Source organism: Drosophila innubila (genome assembly GCF_004354385.1).
Source record: "Drosophila innubila isolate TH190305 chromosome 3L unlocalized genomic scaffold, UK_Dinn_1.0 0_D_3L, whole genome shotgun sequence".
Classification (NCBI taxonomy): Eukaryota; Metazoa; Arthropoda; class Insecta; order Diptera; family Drosophilidae; genus Drosophila; species Drosophila innubila.
In genome coordinates, this window is record NW_022995376.1 from 4,820,706 (window position 1) to 4,840,006 (window position 19,301).

Below are 19,301 nucleotides of genomic sequence, written 5' to 3' on the forward strand. Positions count from 1 at the left end.
ACATTTGGGTAATCGTTTCAACAAAAATCAACAGTATGAGTCTTTTTTGAGCCCAACTGATGTTAAAAAAGAGTTGAAGCTTATGCGCGATTTTAAAAAGACTCGAAAATGACAAATGCATATCCTTAAAACTTAATTTATAGCAAATATGACTCAAAAATGAGTCAAAACTGATCAGAAATCTATAAAGGAATATTTTCAATAAGAATTGCGGCTGGGTGAATATTTTATCCCGTTAAAAGTATCATTTTAATGACTATATTAATTAGGTAGAGTACCCAAAAAACACTCGAATGTGATTAAAAATGCTTGCTGGGTTAAAATACATAGAGTAGAACACTTGCTCAGCAGCAAAGCTGGCAACAACAACAGTTTGTTACTATTGAGCGCAGTTAGACTCTCACTGTTGTTCTCTTTCTCTTCGTTAACATAGCCGCGGTTAGTTTCTGTAAGTGTGCGTGAGTGCTTGACGCTCACTGTAAAGTTTTCTTCGTTTGTCGGTTTAACTGCTACGCTCAAAGCACTTTTAACTTTTGTTGTGTACGGACGTGTTTATTTAATCGCTTGCGTTCTTCACTACACAAAAAAAAAGAAATATATATATATTCCCAATTGTGATAAACATTCCATTGGCCAGAGTGCAACGATAAGTTTTTGACCAAGCAACGCGCCCTGTAAACCCGTTTCCAGCCCAAAATCCAACAGCAACAAAAACAACTACAAATATTAACATGTCTTCGAATCGTGCTCCCAAGAGTGGCTTTGCGGCCGAAGCGCAGCGTAAGGTAAAAACAACAACAACAATAATAATAAAAACCACATCAAGAGCACAAACAAATTTTTGCCAAAAATAATTTTACATTTGTATGTGTGTCGACGCTGCATTGACTTTATTTGGGCATTTCAAAACCGAAGCCAGGCTAAAAATGGTCTTAGAAATGACCTCATTTCAAATTGGCAATGCGGGCCGTTTAAGTCATCTTTATATATACATTTGTATCTGAATACTTGTGTATCTTAACAATGCATGCGTAATGTGTGTGTGTGTTTTTTGTGGTTGATTGAGCTGAAATTTCTTCAAGTGACTGATTGCTAGCTGCTATGCAACTCGCTCATTTCAATGTGGATCGTAAAAGCGGGGCTCCCATTTTGATGCTAATTTGACAACATTAGTAACGCTTATTTATTGCAATTTACATATTGTACTCAACTACGTTTGTATATTTATTTAATCTTCCCTCTTTGCCTCATGGCAATTACATAATGCACTGCCTCTGTCTCCGTCCCTCTCCCTATTCCTGTCCCTGTCTGTGGCAACGGCGACGTGAGTGAAATTGAAATTGTATATGCTTAGTTAGTGGGGGGGGGGGGAGGTTGGGAGAGGGATTAAGTGCAGTTTACCCATGGACAACAACTACAAAGACAATGTGTCTACAGTTACAACATTGAGCAAATGCTGCCACCCTTTTTGCATTTCCCCACTGACTGCCTCTTGTTGTTGCCCCCCCTCTCTCTCACTCATTTAACACGATCAATGGCTTCGCAGGAGGCGAGCGCGTGTGAGCAGCTTTGAGAGCGTGAGAGAGAGGATGTTGTGGATGATGTCATTGGGCTGCCTGCCAGCTGCCTGTCTTCGTTAGCTTCCCAAAAAAAAAAGAAGTTAAAGAAAAAGCGCCCCACGTAGCGATAGCATCAGTGTTGCCAACTCAGCTATTTTACGCCAGATCTGGACTTTTTTGAATGCAAATCGCAGGATAAATACTAAAATGATGACTGTCGTGAATTAATAGCTCGTTTTTATTAAATAAACTACTGGAAATATTTGAATTTTTATCTGTCTTTCTTACATATATTTGAGCTTTTTCTATCTATTTTAAATATTGATATAGCCTTTTTAGGCTCTGTAGAGTTGACAACACTGAATAGCACCTTTAAAGCACACACACATACGCGTCGCACTTTAAAAAAAAATTAAGTGTGTGTGTATGAGTATAAGCAAACAAAAACAACATGCCGCTGAATCAACTTTTAAAAAATTGTTTGTCCATTTAACTGTTGAGGTGTATACGTGTTGTATGTGTGCGAGTGTGTGTGTGAATGTGGTTAAGTGCTGACTCGGTTGGCAGTTATTTTGTGTACTTTTATGGCAACGACTCAAATTTCAGCAAATTCGAGCAACTATTGAAGGCGCTGCTCTTGCTGTCCCTCTTCCTCTCTGCCTGCCTCCCTCTTTCTACCTCTCACTACTTTTGTCTACTTTTACTAACCCTTTCGCCGCTGTTCACCCTTCTTCCCGCTTTGACCATGTTTCATTAATTAGTCGTTCTCTTGTTGTTGTCTATTGTCCGTTCTTCTGTATGAGTACCCATAGAAACGTTAGCACCTATGTATATACATATATACATACCTATATAGTAATCAGTTTTGCCCATACATACATACATAGGCTAGATATGGTCACATTAATACATCCGCAGCAAGTACGCAATGCTATCTATCAGTTTTCTAAATGGAACTTGTCGAGTTGTACAACTACTTTTACATTAATGTTACCTATAGATATTTATATGTATGTGTGCATGTGAGAGTTTGTGTGTGTTGGTTGTTGCTTGTACTTTTTGGTGGTAAGCCGTCATTCATTTTTAGATAAGCCATAAAAAGTGATGGCAACATATCATAATCATAAATCTAAATGTTGTTTGGATTTCCGGTGAAACTTTACTTGAATTCCAAAACAGAGTTCTCATTTCTAAAAATGGAATTGAAATCATCTTACCGATTACTGAAACTATAAAAAAAGTAATACTCTCGTTATCAATATGGCTTTATACTTTCCTATCTCAAAGATTAAAAGAGCTAGAAACACGAAATTTGTTATATAAACTGTATAAAGTTATATCATATCAGATTTTTAGAATGAAATTATTATTCAAGTCGAAAAATGCATAAAAATCCTTCCAATTAAACATCTAAATCTCATTTATTATAATAGCTAGTATAATTAAATTTCCCCCACAGTTTGTCAATTTCCGGGTGACCACTGTAAATCTTTAATAGAGGTCCCTCTTTCCATTTGTGCATGTTTTGCACTGTTTACATTTATCAAAACAAAACAAAAACCAAAAAAAAAAAAAAACTTAAAAAACGGCAAAAAAAAATCAAAAACAGTCACATAATTGACCTCGTTTACCCGTTACGTTTATTTTGCGGTATTCCGAGCTTGAGTGATTGTTTTTTCTGCGGCTTTTTAACCAAATATCGGTCAGCTCAAGAGCTTTGCAATTGTCATCGGAACATGGGGCATGACACATCAAAAAGAAAGCGAAAACAATACCAAAGATGAAGCTGAAATTTGAAATATCAAAGTGAATAATCGCAAATGTCTGACAGATTTTGGATAAGTCAAAAAAATCATTTAAAAAAGTGAAAAAAGACTTTATATTAATAATTTTAAAGACAAAAAATTAGATTTCACAAAAAAAAACATAAATAAAATAACTTGTGAGGGCATAACTCGTTATATTTCTCAGCTGCATTTTTCTTATACTATATGTCTGCACGTATTGGATGAAACTTGGAATCTTTCTCCCTAAAACTTTCAAACAAAGAAAAATAGAACATATCGGATGATTAACAGCCGATTAAGAGGTTTCCAAATGTGGGAAATGTGATTTACTTATATTATATACACAGATTTTAATAGATAACATTTTAAACCTAAAAGCTTAAGGGCATTAAAAAATTTAAAATTTTGGTAGTGTTATTTAAAATACTTGTAAACTAATTGCTGGACTAAACTTATTGTTTATCTTTAAACAACACTCACTGTAAAGTTTTTAGCTAATCATCGTTATTGAATTATTGCCAAAGTTCACTAAAATTCACAAACCCCATGACATCATCATCATCATCATTGTCATGATCGTCGACATCTGTTGATCGTTTATTTTGTTTTTGGTGCTGTTTTTTTTTTTTTTGGCTTTGTATCCTACAAATTGCTTATTACGCAATGATTCGTTGTGTCTGTCACTTCTTTGATATGGATGGAAGAGAAGAAATGACTAATAAAACCGCCAAACAAAACATGGTACATAAATATTTGAAGCATTACGTGCGAATCAATGAAGTTAACTGGAAGCGGAAACTTGCGTCAGCATTTATTAGATTTACGAGTAGGTTTTGTGACCATCCAAGAAAAAATAAATTCATACTCCTTGAGGGAGTTTTAAGCGATTTCACTTTTTACTCGAATGTGGGCGTTCATGATGATGATGATAAGAATGATAATGATGATGATGAGTCTTCCAACTCGTTTTGCCCGCAGCAAGGAAATCTTTATTGTGAACAACAAAACTTTGTTTGAATGGCACTTTTAATTTAACTAAAAGCTAGTCTAAAGCTAATGAAGTTGCTGTCTTTTTTTTTTCATTTTTTGAGGTTTGGCTAATGCGAGTTGCGTGCGGGCTAAAGAAAAAAAAAATAGTTAAACAGTTAAGCAAACACCCAATTGTACATTGTACCCACTCGTCATAGTATCTAGAAACTCCATCAAAAATGAGAAACATGTATTATTTTTTTAAACTAATTACATTTTGCTCTCAGCTGGATTTTCGTCATTGTCACGCTTTTTGTAATTGCTCGTAATCGTGCTTAATTTATCAACTGACCCACAGACCCAGTGCTTTCCCAGTTCCCCATTATCCAATGTCACTGTCATTGTCATAATCATTGTCAGTTTTTCATTCCAATTTGTTCCGTATTCGCCATTTCTCTCTCTTTTGAATTATTTCTATGATAGACGCTTGTTTTTGTTAAAATTCTTGTCGAGTTCCATTCCATTTTATTCCAAAAGTTTCGTAATGTATTCGTCATTTTTCACTGCCTTTAAAGAAATTTTATTTTTAATTTTTCCTAGACTTGATGTTAATATTTTTGAATATTATATAGAAGGGAACCTCAGAGCGAATTCGCTGATAAGTAGATTCCGCTCTAACATCCTCCCAACCGACGTTGACATTATTTTTATTTTGTATTTTTTTTTATGAATTTTTTTTGTGCACTCCGATAAGGCAAACACGTTCCAGAACATTGTATATATGGATGAAATACACTTGAAGTATGTGTTTTATTATTTATAGTACTTTTCACACACTCTCTCACACACACACACATACAAATACATACGTACAGTCGTCGAATTTCATGACGACCTCATAGCAAAAACTCTATAAAAATGAAATGCTGCATTGAGTTTTGAGCTCTGAGTACTCTGCTGACTCATTAAAACAACGCTAAAAATATTTCTATAAAAAAAGAAATAAACAAAATACAGAGTAAGTTTGCTTCAGAGAATAGGGTTTGTCTGGGAGATACCCTGTTTTTAGGTGTGTGAATCTATTATGAATATATACACATTATATGCTTTGATCTACATATTTTCAATATTGAGCGTATTCAATAAGTTCTCTGTCTATGAATCAAATCTTTATATACTAATGTACTTTTTTTTCTAAAATATACTTTAATTGGTACATTTTTAAATTCATTTTTATTTTAATTCACCCTTTATATATACCCTTTCACATTACCTATAGGGTATCGAAATTGTTGACCGTTGCTATTTTTCATTTAAATTCAAATTGTTTACTTTCGTATTTTGTTTCTTGTTTTTGTTATGTTGTAAGCCATGTCTTGCCAATTTCAATTCCAATTCCACATCGAATTCGCTCATTGTCTGGCTATAGAAAATCCATAAACATTTGTAAATATTTATGCAAGAAATGTGTTGGAAATGGCCCGAATTCATTAGTATTTTAACGGCTGTTTTTTTTGGTATAAATGATCATGAATAATAAAGCTGAGTCGAGCCGGTCTTTGGTGTAGAATCTCACAAATAAATGTGTGTATTCCTAATCAAAATTTATTCGAAATGGCTCGAGGGTGTCAATTTATCTGCCATCAACATAATTATCATCGAGAATTATGATCATTGTGTTCAGCGATGTCAATCAAAATGTGGTTTTATTAATTGTTATACGATTTCTCAGCTTCTCAACATGATAAATTGACCCCGCATACCTCATTGTCTTTGTTTTTTTTTTTCTTAATCTCAGCTATTTCTTTCTTTTTTTCGGGGTTAACCGTTCTATGCTCATCAGATCTAATGACCTGACCGCGATAGTTAAATACCGTTTTGATGTTTTGAAAAGTTTAAGATTATATTTATAATGGCAACAGCACTGAATGCGGTGAAACGGTTAGCTTAATTATCGATAATATTATCGATAATTGCTGCTGTCACACACATATCGACATATAATACAAATAACGAAGAACTCCAAAAGATAATTTTCGATACCACAATTGTAATCGATTATCGATTATTGCTATTTTTACCGATAACAATATCGATATTTGATGATGTCACATGCCGACTTAAAACACCAACGCCCAGTGCAAAGTAATATAAAAAAAACATGAATGCGAAAAGATAAATATAGAAAGTATTATCGATTAGCTAACGTTTCAAACAAAGTCAACGCCCAGACCAAACTCATAAAAAAAAGCAAAAAGAATCTGTTAATTAAGATATAAAAATTCATTTGTAAAAGCCTGATTATCGGTTTTATATCTGCATATCAGCTTCTTGATCAGCTCATGATCAACACGTAAAACCTATCGATAAGACCGTTACGATAAGCGTGAAAGGGATAGAGACAAAGAGAGAGTAAGAGTGATAGAGAGAGATAGATAGATGGACTGTTTGGTTAGTCAGAAGTTTATTCACCTTCATTATGCACAATAAATAAATATAATGCTGCCCCTTCCTGTTCCCCCTCCTTAACACTAACTAAGCATTTCCCTTTTAGGACTATGCGATAAGGAACAAAGCAAAACTATTTTGTGCTTGTAAATTGCAAAATGCGAGTACAACAAAAATTACTCAATTGACGACAAACAATTGTTCCATTTGTTTCTGAGATCATTCATTTTAATAGAGTCGCTGTCAGAGTCACTCAACAAGGAGAAAGAGAAGGAAAGAGAGCGAGAGAGAGAGGGAGAGAGAGAGAGATAGCGAGCATGATTGTTAATCTAAAAATCATTTAGCGACAGCAATTCAATTAAATAACACTAATAAATAGGTGCTAAACGGACAACGATTTAACCCCAAGAACCAAATAATGTTAAGACAACACGCAAAGCGAGCCAATTTTCAACTATTCCCTGTCCCTGCCCCTGTTTCTGTGTCTCCAGATTCGATTGGCGCCACTCCAATAATTCTCAACAAGTGGGCCTCGTCTCCATGCCAAAATCGGTGCGAAGGACGGCCAAACAACCGGCATTTGCTTTAGGCCATATATGGTTGTGGCCAATACAAAGCTCGAATCAAAAACAGCAGCAACAACATTAACAAATATGGTTATTCATATGCTCAGAGAGATGCGGGCTTACAAGTATTTTAAACTGACAGTTTCCATTTACGGTAGGATTTCGGCAAATTCTCAGCCCCATGGGATGGAAAATGTTTGACAAAACATTGTATTAGATCAACTTTAAATTTGTTTTACTAATTTAGCATCAACTCTAGCAATGATTTAAACAATAGCATCTAGAATAAAATGAAAATAAAGGAATGTAAAGAATAAAAACTATATAAAATTAGTTTGATGTTTAAATAATACTTCTAAGTATTGAAAATATTTACAAATACTGAATTTTCATATTAATAATTTATATTCTTGGAATATACATATTTTTAAAATTGTTTCAATATGGTTATATATTTTTAAAATCGAAAAACTTACTCGCACGCGTTACAAAATTATTAATAAAAACGATTCGCGTTAGAATTGTTTTTATATTTGTTTACCGAAAGCTCAAAAATAACATTTGCACTGAAATTTAAGAACAAAATTAATAAAATTTAAAAATAACTTAAAAATTAATTTTAAAAAATTCAATTTTATAATGAAAAATATTTTATATAATTTCTAAATACCAATTTCTAATTATTTCATTAGAATTTCATCAGAAAAATGTTCACTACTATGCGGAAATGCAAATAGAAAGCCTGAAAAATTTGTATGTTTAGCAGATCGGTTACAACATCATTCTTATAACCACTGTTAAGTATACTTAAGCTAAGTTATAATAAGAGGTTGGGAGTGCTGTTGTCTTGGGAAAAAAAATGCAATCTTATCCTTATCCAAACTTGAATTACAACCTAAGAGTGAATTGTTGTGTATATATATATATATGTGTGTGTGTGTTAGGTGTGTATGTTTATGAGCAATTACCGATAGCTGGGTTATCTGCAATTCTTTTTTGGAGATAACGCAAGAATATATAGAACTCAACATGATTTAATTTGCGATTTGTCGTTAGTCTAGTAAATTGCATCGATTGTTGTAGACATGTACCAGTCCAAGGTGGCCTCAAATTGTACATATATAGACATATATAATATATATTAATGATATATTATTGACTTACCCTTTTAGATCAACTCAAAGTACAGCGAGGAGCTCGCTCAGGAGTCCTTGGAATGGATTAAGGCTGTGACAGCGGAACCGATCAACACATCCGGTGATACGGACAATTTCTTTGAGGTGCTCAAGGATGGCGTGATCCTGTGCAAATTGGCCAATGCTTTGCAGCCTGGTTGCATCAAGAAGGTGAATGAGAGCAAAATGGCCTTCAAGTGCATGGAGAATATATCGGCGTTCCTCGAGTGCGCCAAGAACTTTGGTGTGCCCACACAGGAGACATTCCAAAGTGTCGATCTCTGGGAGCGTCAGAATCTCAACTCTGTCGTCATCTGCTTGCAATCGTTGGGCCGCAAGGTAAAATGCAATCATGTGACCAAGTCCCCTGTACAAGGTTCATTCAAATCTAATCATTAATTTTTTTTTCATATATATAGGCATCGAACTTCAACAAGCCATCGATTGGTCCCAAGGAGGCGGACAAGAATGTGCGCAATTTCAGCGATGAGCAACTCCGTGCCGGCCAAAATGTCATCTCCCTGCAGTACGGTTCCAACAAGGGTGCTACCCAATCGGGCATTAACTTTGGCAACACCAGACACATGTAGACACTAAACTACATACAATATATTCAACAACTTCCTCATATTCACATTCCGCAAAATAAAGCCAAAACCAAAATTCCCAACATCTTCCGAAAAATCCCTGAATAGACATTCCGTAAAAAATCAAAACTCTTATATTATGTAATGATGATGTATTTATAAAACGAGCTTCTACTATTTGTATTCCAATTTACCAGGCGTATGCTGTATGTAATAACATAAACTATTCTTAATTATTAATATTATTAAGTACTCAAAAAAGTACGAATGAGTTTTTTTTAGAATAATTCATTCTATTTTCAACAAGCAAACATGCAATTTATTTACACATAGCATTTTTTGACACAATTATTAATAATGAATATTACATATGTATAAATTCAACTCAAATTAGCACTCAATTTTTGTGCCATTTATACTGAAAGATCACGAATTGCCTTGTGATTACTCCAAGTAACGAACTATTCAAATTTGAACTCATAGAGTAAAAGTAACGGTTACCAACGAACCACCTGAATTTCAAACAATCAATACCTGCATATTTAAACAGAAACAGACGAAAGCCAATAAATACTTAGAACATGTATTACCACACATTTAAATGAATATATATATAAATGTTATTTAATGTTGAAAATAAATAATTATTCTTTTAAGCACTGGACTGTGATTTTTTATTGTTATTGGGCGATAGCTATATCGATATATTGCATCACAATGGAAAAAGTACTGTCGATAATCAGCGGTTGTATTTCATATAATTAACTGACCTCGATTAGCATATATTAACAGCTATCGATAAATGTAGCTAAATTCATCGATATGCCCCACGACTGCATAGGACATTCCAAAAGAGATTGTCAACTTTCGTTATTGTTGAAATAACATTCTTAAATAAATGAATATCAACATTAAATGCAATAAAGTAAACGGCATATTGTGTTAAGACTATAAAAAATACCGAATAAAATACGCACAAATCAAAAGGGGTTGTTGAGTGTGACGTCACGTACGTCACTTCGAATATGAAACGCAACGCTGAGCGTAACCTGCACTCGGCTATACATGATTTGATGTAAGTTACAAGTGTGCAAATGGCGTCGAAGGAATTCATTTAATCATGGATGCCGATAGCAGTTGCCATTCTCCTAGAGGTTTGTATTGTGAAAGCATTATTGCTAAATTGTGAAAACAATATTTTTTGTTGTTTTTTTTCTAGTGGCAAACTGTGAAAGTGTTTATCTCAAATGGAAAAGCCAATGAAATTGAAGCGAAAAAGACGCGCAATTAAGAAGAAGCTAATGAACAAAACAAAGGACACCAGAAGAAGAAGAGGAAGAACTGCACTCGGTTAAGCGTATAACTGAAATACATTTTTATATATGTACCGCATGTAGGTTCAAGGCGGCGTCCACGCCCTAGCGAGAGAGACAGGGCGAAGGAGGAGGAGAGGGAAAAGGTTCCATATTTCGCTGATGCCAAACGTGAGCGTGACCGGGTGAGAAACCTGCGCCAGAGATCAAAACGTACGGCAACGCCGCCAAGAGATGCACACAGGTCCCAATATGTACGGCAACGCAGCAGATCCAGATCTCGTTCTCGTCGGCGTTCCAGGAGTTCCAGGAGTTCCAGGAGCTATGAGCGTCGTCGCAGTCGCACTCGCAGTGGCAGCTATAAAAAGAGACCAACATTGTCGTCGTCGTCATCCTCGCGACGTCGACGCAGTCGATCTCGCTCCCGCTCCCCCCCTCCCCGCATTATAACAGTGCCTGTGCCAGTGCCCGCTGTCGACTACAATTATGCTTATGTTAGTAACTCATTTTCATTGTCTTAAAACTAAGGGATTCAAACCGTTATCGAAACCTTAAACTGTAACCGATTCATGTATAAAAGTTAGTTGCGGTTCAATCAAGCAATACATTCAATTATGATGTTTAGGTGTTATAACCTCTGGTCAAACTTAGTTTCAATTCAAATTTTAATGTTCTTATTAAATAGATTTTTTGTTTTAAAAATCAAAGAAATTTTGTTTATGTATTAAAGTTATTTTTTTTAATATTTTGTACAACTAGTTTTTCTATTTGGTGAACCGAAATAAAAAAATAACCGGTAATACAAACATAACTGTCACATATATTTGATTCGGTTTGATACCCTGGTCTTCAATAATTAATTAAATATTCTGATTCACTAAATGTTGTATTTTCAGGGCTGGCCAAGGCAACACTTCAATCCGATGTTTGCCGCGTTGCCATTTGGAATGCATCCGCGTCCATCAAGACCTTACTTTGACCCGTTTCCACAGCCACATCTGCATCCACGTCCATATCCGCCATTTAATTACAGGGCTGGACCGTTTGTGCCGCATCCGAGATTTAGCTACAGGAGAACTGATCGACAGCCACCAAAATGATAAACAATTTTTCCATAATTACAAATTTATTTACTCAACTGCTATTTACATTCGTGTGTTTGTTTGTACATTAAATTAATATAAATAATACACATGAAACTAAAAAACAATACAACAAATTATTGCATTTCTTACATTTCTTAATAGGGATTCTTTTTTGTTTTGTTTGTTTCTAGCAAAGGGCGGAAGAAAGTCTTCCCGATGGAGGAGGAAGAGGAGATAGGGGAAAGTTTGATTAAATCAGGCTCAAAATGCAAATGCCGCAATTAAAGTCACACGAGAAGAGAATATAATGCTAATCACGATTAAACTTAACGACTATATGCAGTTTACGACTTTATACATGCACATTTACACATACATACATACATATTTAAAAGTTAGATGACTAAAACTATGGGAACTGCTAAGATTCATATATATATATATATATATATATATGATAATATATGTACATATAGAGCACTATGTCAATAAATTATATGTATGTATATATAAAAAAATAGATCATTTTTAGTTAATGCATATACATATATAGTATGTTGTATCTCTCAATTATATATGTTAAAGCTCGACGCGAGGACGAAATTGCAAACGCAATGGAGGATCTCGAAAACGCCAACGTGTCACATAGACGAATTTCAGTGTATGATCCTTGCCCAACAGCTCCTCATTACACAGTATATCGATCTGTAAGATGACGACGGGACTCGATTATTTATCAATATATGTGCTTGTAATGTTTATTTGGTACTCACTTCACGATACTTTTCGATGCCATTGAGTATCTTCTTGGCGACGAGCTTTTTGAGATGCGTTATCGTCGCCTGCGAACTGCAGCGTATGAAGCGTCTCTGCAGATTCTTAAAGTTATTGCTTATACACTCGAGGCACACATTGACCTGCTCGTCCAAACGATGGAAATCGGACTCGGCATGCGTCTCCATCACCTTCTCATTGTCATCCTCATGATTCGGCGTTATATCCTTTGGACAGGGCATATTCCGGCTCTTGTAAAAGTCACGTTCGCGTCGCGATTCATCTGTAAAGTAATTGATTTGTTTTCAATTTAACAATATATGCACAAAAGAGATATATATAGAATGAATTTGTCATAGCTGTGTTGTGCCAAAATTTCAAGCTTGTACGTCAAGCGGTTTGGCTTGTACACTGCTCAGTCAGTCAATGCGAACAAAGAGATTTTAATATATGTATATAGAATATACCTTCTTGTAGTTTCGGCACCAATTTGTACACGATGTCCTGCATGGTGCGATCGAAACTGATGTATTGCAGCGGGTGTGACTGATGTATGATGTTGTCGCAGGTGGGGCATGTTTTCTTCTCCTCCAGATGTTTGACCAGACAGCTCTTGCAAACTGCAAAGTGGGCGAAAAAACAGGAGAATATTAATCAAGTGATAATTGTATTAGTATATTCAACTCCTCTCTATTCGTATATTCAATTCCTCTCTGTGACCTGTTCCACAACCTAAGCATCCTCTCCTAATCTTTGTATATTCTCTCCTTTTAGGAAACGCTTTTCTTTCACAAAGAAACAGATTCCATTCCCCGCCTAAGTCTCTTGTGGATTCTACTCCTCGCATATTCTCATCTCTCTTATCGTATATTCAACTCTGTTTAGTAACCTCTTCTCACTTACATCGCAAAGAAACAGATTCCACTCACACGCGATCTACCATTTACCACCCACCATAAACAGGCTAAGCATCATGTGGATTTTACTCCTTGTATATTCTCTTCTTTCTATTTATTCCTTCTTTTAGGAACCTCTTTTCTTCCACAAGGAAACAGATTCCACTCCCCGCCTAAGTCTCTTGTGGATTCTACTCCTCGCATAATCTCTACTCGTCTATTCAACTCTTCTCCCTTAATCCACAAAGAAACAGATTCCACTCCCACGCGATCCATTATTTACCATCCTCGCTTGTTCTCTCTTCTCTACTCGTATATTCTACTTCACTCGGTAATCTTTTCTCACTTAATCCACATCAACTCCCACGCGTTCCACCATTCACCGGGTAAGCAACAGCAACAGACAACACTGCGTGGACTGTGAGTTGAGCTAAAAGCTCTATTATCCCATAGTAAATGTATTCCACTTCCACATTAAATGAAACACAAACAATGCAAGTCACAGGTGCTTCCAATGAAGTCTCTGACACACGGAATACTGGAAACCTGGCAATTGGCAATTTTGTTTTGTGGCAGGCAACTCACATGTGTGTAGACACTCCGTTACTGTTGTCGCATCTATGAAATATCCACCGCATATTTTACATGTGATATGCGGGTTAATTGTTTTCAACTTGACGCGTCGCTCCATTTTGTCGTTTAATTAACAATTTCTTATGAAATAAATAACTCCTGCTCTCTCTCGCATACAAAAATTCTCTCCTCCTCCTCTATGCGAACAATGTTGTCTTCGTTTTTTGTATTTGCTTGTTGCCGAAAATTTGTTCGCTTATAGCGCAAAAATGAGCGCAACAAAATCAAAGACACTCAACATAACGGCGCACGTATTTAACTATTCATTTAAACAGTATTTTAACTATTATTTTAAACAAATAAATGAAATCACGACAAAATTGTGTGTACGTGTACGTGTGTGAGTGTGAGTGTACGTGTACAGCGGCCAATGTGAATGGCAATTCTTAATATCGATATCGATTGCAAGGAATTGGCAATGTACGCGGCGCTGCCAGACTGTTAGTAAAATGTAAACTCATTGAATAAATTATTAACTCAACAAAATCACACTGCAATTATTTAATTTCCGTTTATTAAATATAACAATTTATTTAAAAAATCTAACTTGGCAAGTTTATAGCTAGTTTTGGCTTTTTTCATAGCTCGATTGCTAGAACACCTTTGACAATTGCCATTAAGCGGAAATCCAGCTATTTTTTATAAATAATCAACTTTGTTTTTCTATTAATTTTTTTTCTAAATTATGTAAATGTGCTCACAAAAACAAATATAGATGATTTTCAGTCAGAAAGAGCTATTATTTCCTCTAAAAAGTTGGCAGCATTGTTGGCTATGCTATTAACGCTGTTATGTAAATAACATTTCTGTTATCGAAGCGTAAACAAAAACAAAAAATACCACATTATTGATCGTTTTATTCCTTTGCACTTGTTGCACGCTAAAAAAAGCAAAGCTTGTTCTGTATTAATTAATGCGAAATACCTGAGTAATCAAGAACTGCTTTTACTTAAAGTCAAATAACTCGATTTGAGGCTAAAAACCCCAACTGGACAGACGACAATCGTCAATCGACAATCAAGTTCGTTTGCCGTTAAAACTCAGCTCAATTGACAAGTTGCTGTTGTTGTTTTATTTGGTTTCGTTTTTGTGAGTTCGTTCAGTTGTGTGGAAAGCATCAAACTGGCAGCACGTACAATGTCCGCAGGTCGAGTCGTCGTCTATGGTGGCAAGGGAGCATTGGGCTCCGCTTGTGTTGAGCATTTCAAAGCCAAAAACTTTGTAAGTACCTTTCACAATTCTATTGTTTAATACCCTTCACTATATTGTTTCACATTGGCACAGTGGGTCGGCAGCATTGATTTGAGCGAAAATGAGCATGCCGACGTCAGTGTTGTTGTGCCTCGTGACGCCAGCTGGGAGGATCAGGAATCCTCGGTGATTGGCAAAGTTGCTGAATCTTTGGCGGGCAATAAACTGGATGCGGTTATCTGCGTCGCCGGCGGCTGGGCAGGTGGCAATGCCAAAAAAGGTGAGTCATTCCGTTTCCATTGAATATTCTCTCTCATTTTTAAGTAATTGTTTTGTTCGCTTAAGACTTGGCCAAGAATGCGGATCTGATGTGGCGTCAAAGTGTTTGGAGCTCGACTATTTCAGCCGCATTGGCTGCCCAGCATCTTAAGGATGGCGGCCTTTTGGCACTCACAGGTAAGGGACGCACTGGAAATAGCTGGAAAATCTGCACGAAAGTCAGTTTTAAAGCATTAATAGTTTTTTGGTAGATTTTAATATACTAAATCCATTGAAAATAGGCGGATGTAGGAAACTTCGACCCTTTAAAATATAAAATTAAAAAAAAAATTTTAAAATGTTAACTTAAATTCGTAATCTACGGTCAATTCTAAGATGTTATCACCAAGAAACCATAGGTCTAAAATCAGTTCCTATTCCCCGATTTTTTTTAGTCCGATCCTGAAAAAACTGGCATCAAAACTATTGTTAGAACCAGCACTTTCAAAATAGCCTAGAATTAAAGGACCAATTGTCATTAAAACATTGTCATTTTCGTCCACGCAAGGACTAAAAATACAAAAATTTTTCCTTTTTTTAAACTCCAAGATCCCGCTAGAGCTAGAGCAAAGAATACAAATTGAAAAAGAAGTGTTTTCCAAATTAATTACGAAGTAATAATTTGAAATATTTGCATTAGTATTTTTTAAACTTTAAAAATAGCTAAAATTCCTGCCGTTTGGAATATTTCCAGAAGTTTATTTTATTTAAAAATAGCTAGAATTCCCGCCAGTCTTCATATCACAATTTTTTCCGTTATTACCTTTAGAAATCTTGAGATCTGGCGGGAAAGTAGCTGAGTTGGCAGCACAGCTTCCGCTAAGTGATGTTAATATTATTCTCATTTCTATCCCCCGTCTCACAGGTGCTAAGCCCGCCTTGGAAGGCACACCTGGCATGATAGGCTATGGCATGGCCAAGGCTGCAGTGCATCAACTGACACGCTCACTGGCTGGCGAGAATTCCGGATTGCCCAATGATGCACTGGTCGTATCCATATTGCCCGTCACCCTCGACACGCCCATGAATCGCAAATGGATGCCCAAAGCGGATTTCGGCAGCTGGACGCCACTCACTGAAGTCGCTCAGCTCTTTAACAAGTGGACACATAACGAGGAGCGTCCCAAAACTGGATCCCTGCTGCAACTCATTACCAAGAATGGTGTGACCGAATTAATAGCAGCCGAATAAAGAATCAGCTAAAACTATTGTTATAAATGCGCTCAAATAAACATACAGTATGTCAAGTAATTGTATTGATAAAGAAAATTCCTTCACATATTTGATTTATTTTTTAAATACTCTTACGATACAAAAACAAAATTATGAAAACCAATAAATAGTTTTTTTCTTTTTGCAAATTAATATAAGTGAATTTTTTTTCTTCAAGAAAACAATTACTTGACCTACTGTATAAAGACATGCTTTTTGCTTAGCTTAAACTATAAATATAAATAAATGTGGTTTTGTGGCTTTATCTCGTTTAATGTTATCTGTGTGTTTACACCATTGGCTATATAGGATAACCTATTGAACTATGTCAGCGACTCCAACTGGCAACTGTTTCCATTAGTTTACGTCTTCTTCTTCTTCATGATCTTCATAAATAGCACCATGCCTGCAATATAAGATTAGAATCAATCGGAATTATAATAATAATAATACTATGCGAATTCTGTTTGGTTTTTAAAAATTAATAAATCTCAGACTAAGTGTAAAATAAAACCAGAATATTATTGAAAAGGGTTAACAAAAACTAGGAGATTCAAATAAAAAAAATCAGTTTAATATTAACCGAAATGCATAATTTGAATTTGCCATTAATTTCCACACTATTTTCGTAAACAAATATTTTGTTAAGCCTTAACTTGACATCAAATTAGATACACATCAAATAATGGGCCTCAATGTATAAAAGTTCGGAATAAAATCCAGTTCATTCATATTAGAAAAAAATAGCTTTGATTTTCTAACTACTGTGGTCACGACCACAGATATCGTAACGTTTCTAACCCCTACTATTCTTCAGTTACATAATTGCATATGAAAATATTGTTTATGTTATCTTTAATGGTTATGTAATAAATATGGTTCCAAGTCGTCTGTAACCTTACAATAAATGTGGTTGTGACCGCATTTAATATATATTTGATTGTGTGAATCTTTTTCAAAATAGGTCACACGTTCTTAATTTTTTTGCATTAAAATCGAAACACAGAACTTACAGAAATTTTATTTTTACTAATTTCAATTTGAATGCAGAATTAAATAAAATGCCAAACCATGATCAAAATGACACTCCGCTTGAAAATCGGTTCAGTTTTGATAAAGTTATGTAAGTTTGAAGTTGGTCAGACTTTGAATCCAACAACTTTACAAGTCAAAGTTTTTGTCAGATTTGACATGATTTCTTACAAAAAAATGAAAGATCTCAGAATAAAATTTAAAGTGTTGTTTTATACTAATTACGATATAAGGAGTTGATTAAAAGTGAAATCTTGAGTTTTAAAATTTTTAATTTTCAAAATATCAAAGGGGGGACCCTTAGCATCGAACCCATGATTTAGATGAAAATAATTTTTTTTGCAAAATTAAATTAATTTAAATGCAGAATGAATTAAGGTGCCAAACAAAGATCAAAATGACATTCCGTTTGAAAATCGGTTCAGTTTTAACTGAGTTATGAAAGTTTGAAGTTGGTCAGACTTAGGATTTAGCAACTTTACAAGTCAAAATTTTTGTCAGATTTGACATGATTTTTTACAGAAAATTGAAAGTTCTCGGAATCAAATTTAAAGTGTTGTTTTACGATATAAGGAGTTGATTAAAAGTAAAAACTTGAGATTTTAAATTTTCAAAATATTAAAGGGGGGATTGCGCTAAAATTTAAAGCAAGATCTAAAAGTAACACATTGTTAATAATTCCTACTTGCTCATTAAAATTTTTCTAGTTTAGACTGCCAATAGTTGTCTACCAAATTTTGATAAGCCTAGTATTAATTGTGAATATAAGTATACAGTTTCTGTGGGGAATCCCCTTTCGATAGCTGGCTGACTCACCGATGAACACGACGATAACAAAGACAATCATCAGCCAGAGCCAACATTTGTACGCCTTGCGTGAATGTTGTTCCAGTTTGTCGGCCTCTTTGCCGAGCGAGTTGATGTTGCGATCGGCCATTCCAGTGGAACGGGAAACCACTTCGGTGTCGCGTCTGATGATGCGATTGGCCGTCTCTGTTTGTTCCTTTAGATTGCGTGTGAGCGAGAGCATATGCTCGGTAATCTTCTCCTGGGCATTGTTATAATACTTGACCGCTTCATTCATGCTGTTTCCCGTTGCAGTTTCCCCGCCCCCTCCCGACACTGTTGTTGTTGCTGTTGTTGTTGTTGCCTCTTCGGCGCCACGTCGCCGTCTCAGCGTATCGGCATCTTGACCTAAACAAATGAGTGTATGCATTTAAAAGTGTTATATGCAAGTGGTATAAGTGTTATACCCTGCAATAGATCCTTGCGTATTTCATTGTGCTTTGCCGTGTTCTGCAACTGACGCATCTCCTGCAACGCAATCTCACTGGAAGTCTTGTTGGCACTTCCATTGGAATTGTTTGTGTAGCCGGTTGTCTCTTTTAGGGCAGCCAGACGTTCCTTATAGCCGGGTATCCGTGCAGCACTTTGTGGACTGTGTGGCAGGGAGAGGGGGCATTGTATATCGAGTGTATTCACGAGTGCAAAATCCAATTTGTATACAAAACTCACTCATCCATCGCCGCCAGCTCGGCAACCATGGTGTCTAGTGATTTTAAAAACTTTTGCAGCCGCCAAAAGTTGTCTTCGCTTTTGGCCAGATCCTCACAGTTTGTGAGGAGTGTCCTAATATTTACATTTAACTTTGTTGCCATTTTATAACTAAAAACATTAAATACTTAAATTAATTATCGCTGCGGTTCAGACTAGGTTCAATTGAACTAAGCAGTTCAGTAAATGAACTGGCTACGTG

At 35.6% G+C, this 19,301-nt stretch overlaps 5 protein-coding genes across 7 annotated transcripts; 3 read left to right on the forward strand and 2 right to left on the reverse strand.

The window, feature by feature from the left end:
- The first annotated feature begins 508 nt into the window (after positions 1 to 508).
- On the forward strand, positions 509 to 9,750 carry LOC117787348 (myophilin). Of its 2 annotated transcripts, none has more exons than XM_034625850.1 (3): positions 509 to 785; positions 8,502 to 8,843; positions 8,924 to 9,685. In XM_034625850.1, exons 1-3 carry the CDS (start codon positions 732 to 734, stop codon positions 9,092 to 9,094), a joined length of 567 nt encoding a protein of 188 aa, XP_034481741.1. In that variant the 5' UTR covers positions 509 to 731; the 3' UTR covers positions 9,095 to 9,685. The 2 variants fall into 2 exon arrangements, with proteins under 2 accessions (XP_034481741.1, XP_034481742.1); XM_034625851.1 differs by lacking the exon at positions 509 to 785 and adding an exon at positions 8,367 to 8,429 and having other exon boundaries at positions 8,924 to 9,750.
- Positions 9,751 to 10,096: 346 nt separating this feature from the next.
- LOC117787347 (female-specific protein transformer) lies at positions 10,097 to 11,546 on the forward strand. 2 transcript variants are annotated; one of them, XM_034625848.1, is made up of 3 exons: positions 10,119 to 10,245; positions 10,489 to 10,898; positions 11,301 to 11,546. In XM_034625848.1, exons 1-3 carry the CDS (start codon positions 10,212 to 10,214, stop codon positions 11,502 to 11,504), a joined length of 648 nt encoding a protein of 215 aa, XP_034481739.1. In that variant the 5' UTR covers positions 10,119 to 10,211; the 3' UTR covers positions 11,505 to 11,546. The 2 variants fall into 2 exon arrangements, 1 of the variants encoding a protein (XP_034481739.1); XR_004617683.1 differs by lacking the exons at positions 10,489 to 10,898; positions 11,301 to 11,546 and adding an exon at positions 10,311 to 10,417 and having other exon boundaries at positions 10,097 to 10,245.
- A 111-nt stretch (positions 11,547 to 11,657) lies between these two features.
- Positions 11,658 to 14,146, reverse strand: LOC117787346 (polycomb group RING finger protein 3). The gene is made up of 4 exons (XM_034625847.1): positions 13,745 to 14,146; positions 12,731 to 12,883; positions 12,263 to 12,546; positions 11,658 to 12,194 (listed from the first exon to the last, which is right to left on the reverse strand). Exons 1-4 carry the CDS (start codon positions 13,848 to 13,850, stop codon positions 12,069 to 12,071), a joined length of 669 nt encoding a protein of 222 aa, XP_034481738.1. The 5' UTR covers positions 13,851 to 14,146; the 3' UTR covers positions 11,658 to 12,068.
- A 532-nt stretch (positions 14,147 to 14,678) lies between these two features.
- On the forward strand, positions 14,679 to 16,570 carry LOC117787345 (dihydropteridine reductase). Its single transcript, XM_034625846.1, has 4 exons — positions 14,679 to 15,013; positions 15,077 to 15,263; positions 15,329 to 15,439; positions 16,167 to 16,570. The coding sequence occupies exons 1-4, from the start codon at positions 14,930 to 14,932 to the stop codon at positions 16,490 to 16,492; spliced, it is 708 nt and encodes a 235-aa protein (XP_034481737.1). The 5' UTR covers positions 14,679 to 14,929; the 3' UTR covers positions 16,493 to 16,570.
- Positions 16,571 to 16,765: 195 nt separating this feature from the next.
- On the reverse strand, positions 16,766 to 19,243 carry LOC117787343 (vesicle transport protein USE1). The gene is made up of 4 exons (XM_034625845.1): positions 19,061 to 19,243; positions 18,799 to 18,983; positions 18,362 to 18,739; positions 16,766 to 16,919 (listed from the first exon to the last, which is right to left on the reverse strand). The coding sequence occupies exons 1-4, from the start codon at positions 19,201 to 19,203 to the stop codon at positions 16,876 to 16,878; spliced, it is 750 nt and encodes a 249-aa protein (XP_034481736.1). The 5' UTR covers positions 19,204 to 19,243; the 3' UTR covers positions 16,766 to 16,875.
- Between the last annotated feature and the right edge of the window lie 58 nt (positions 19,244 to 19,301).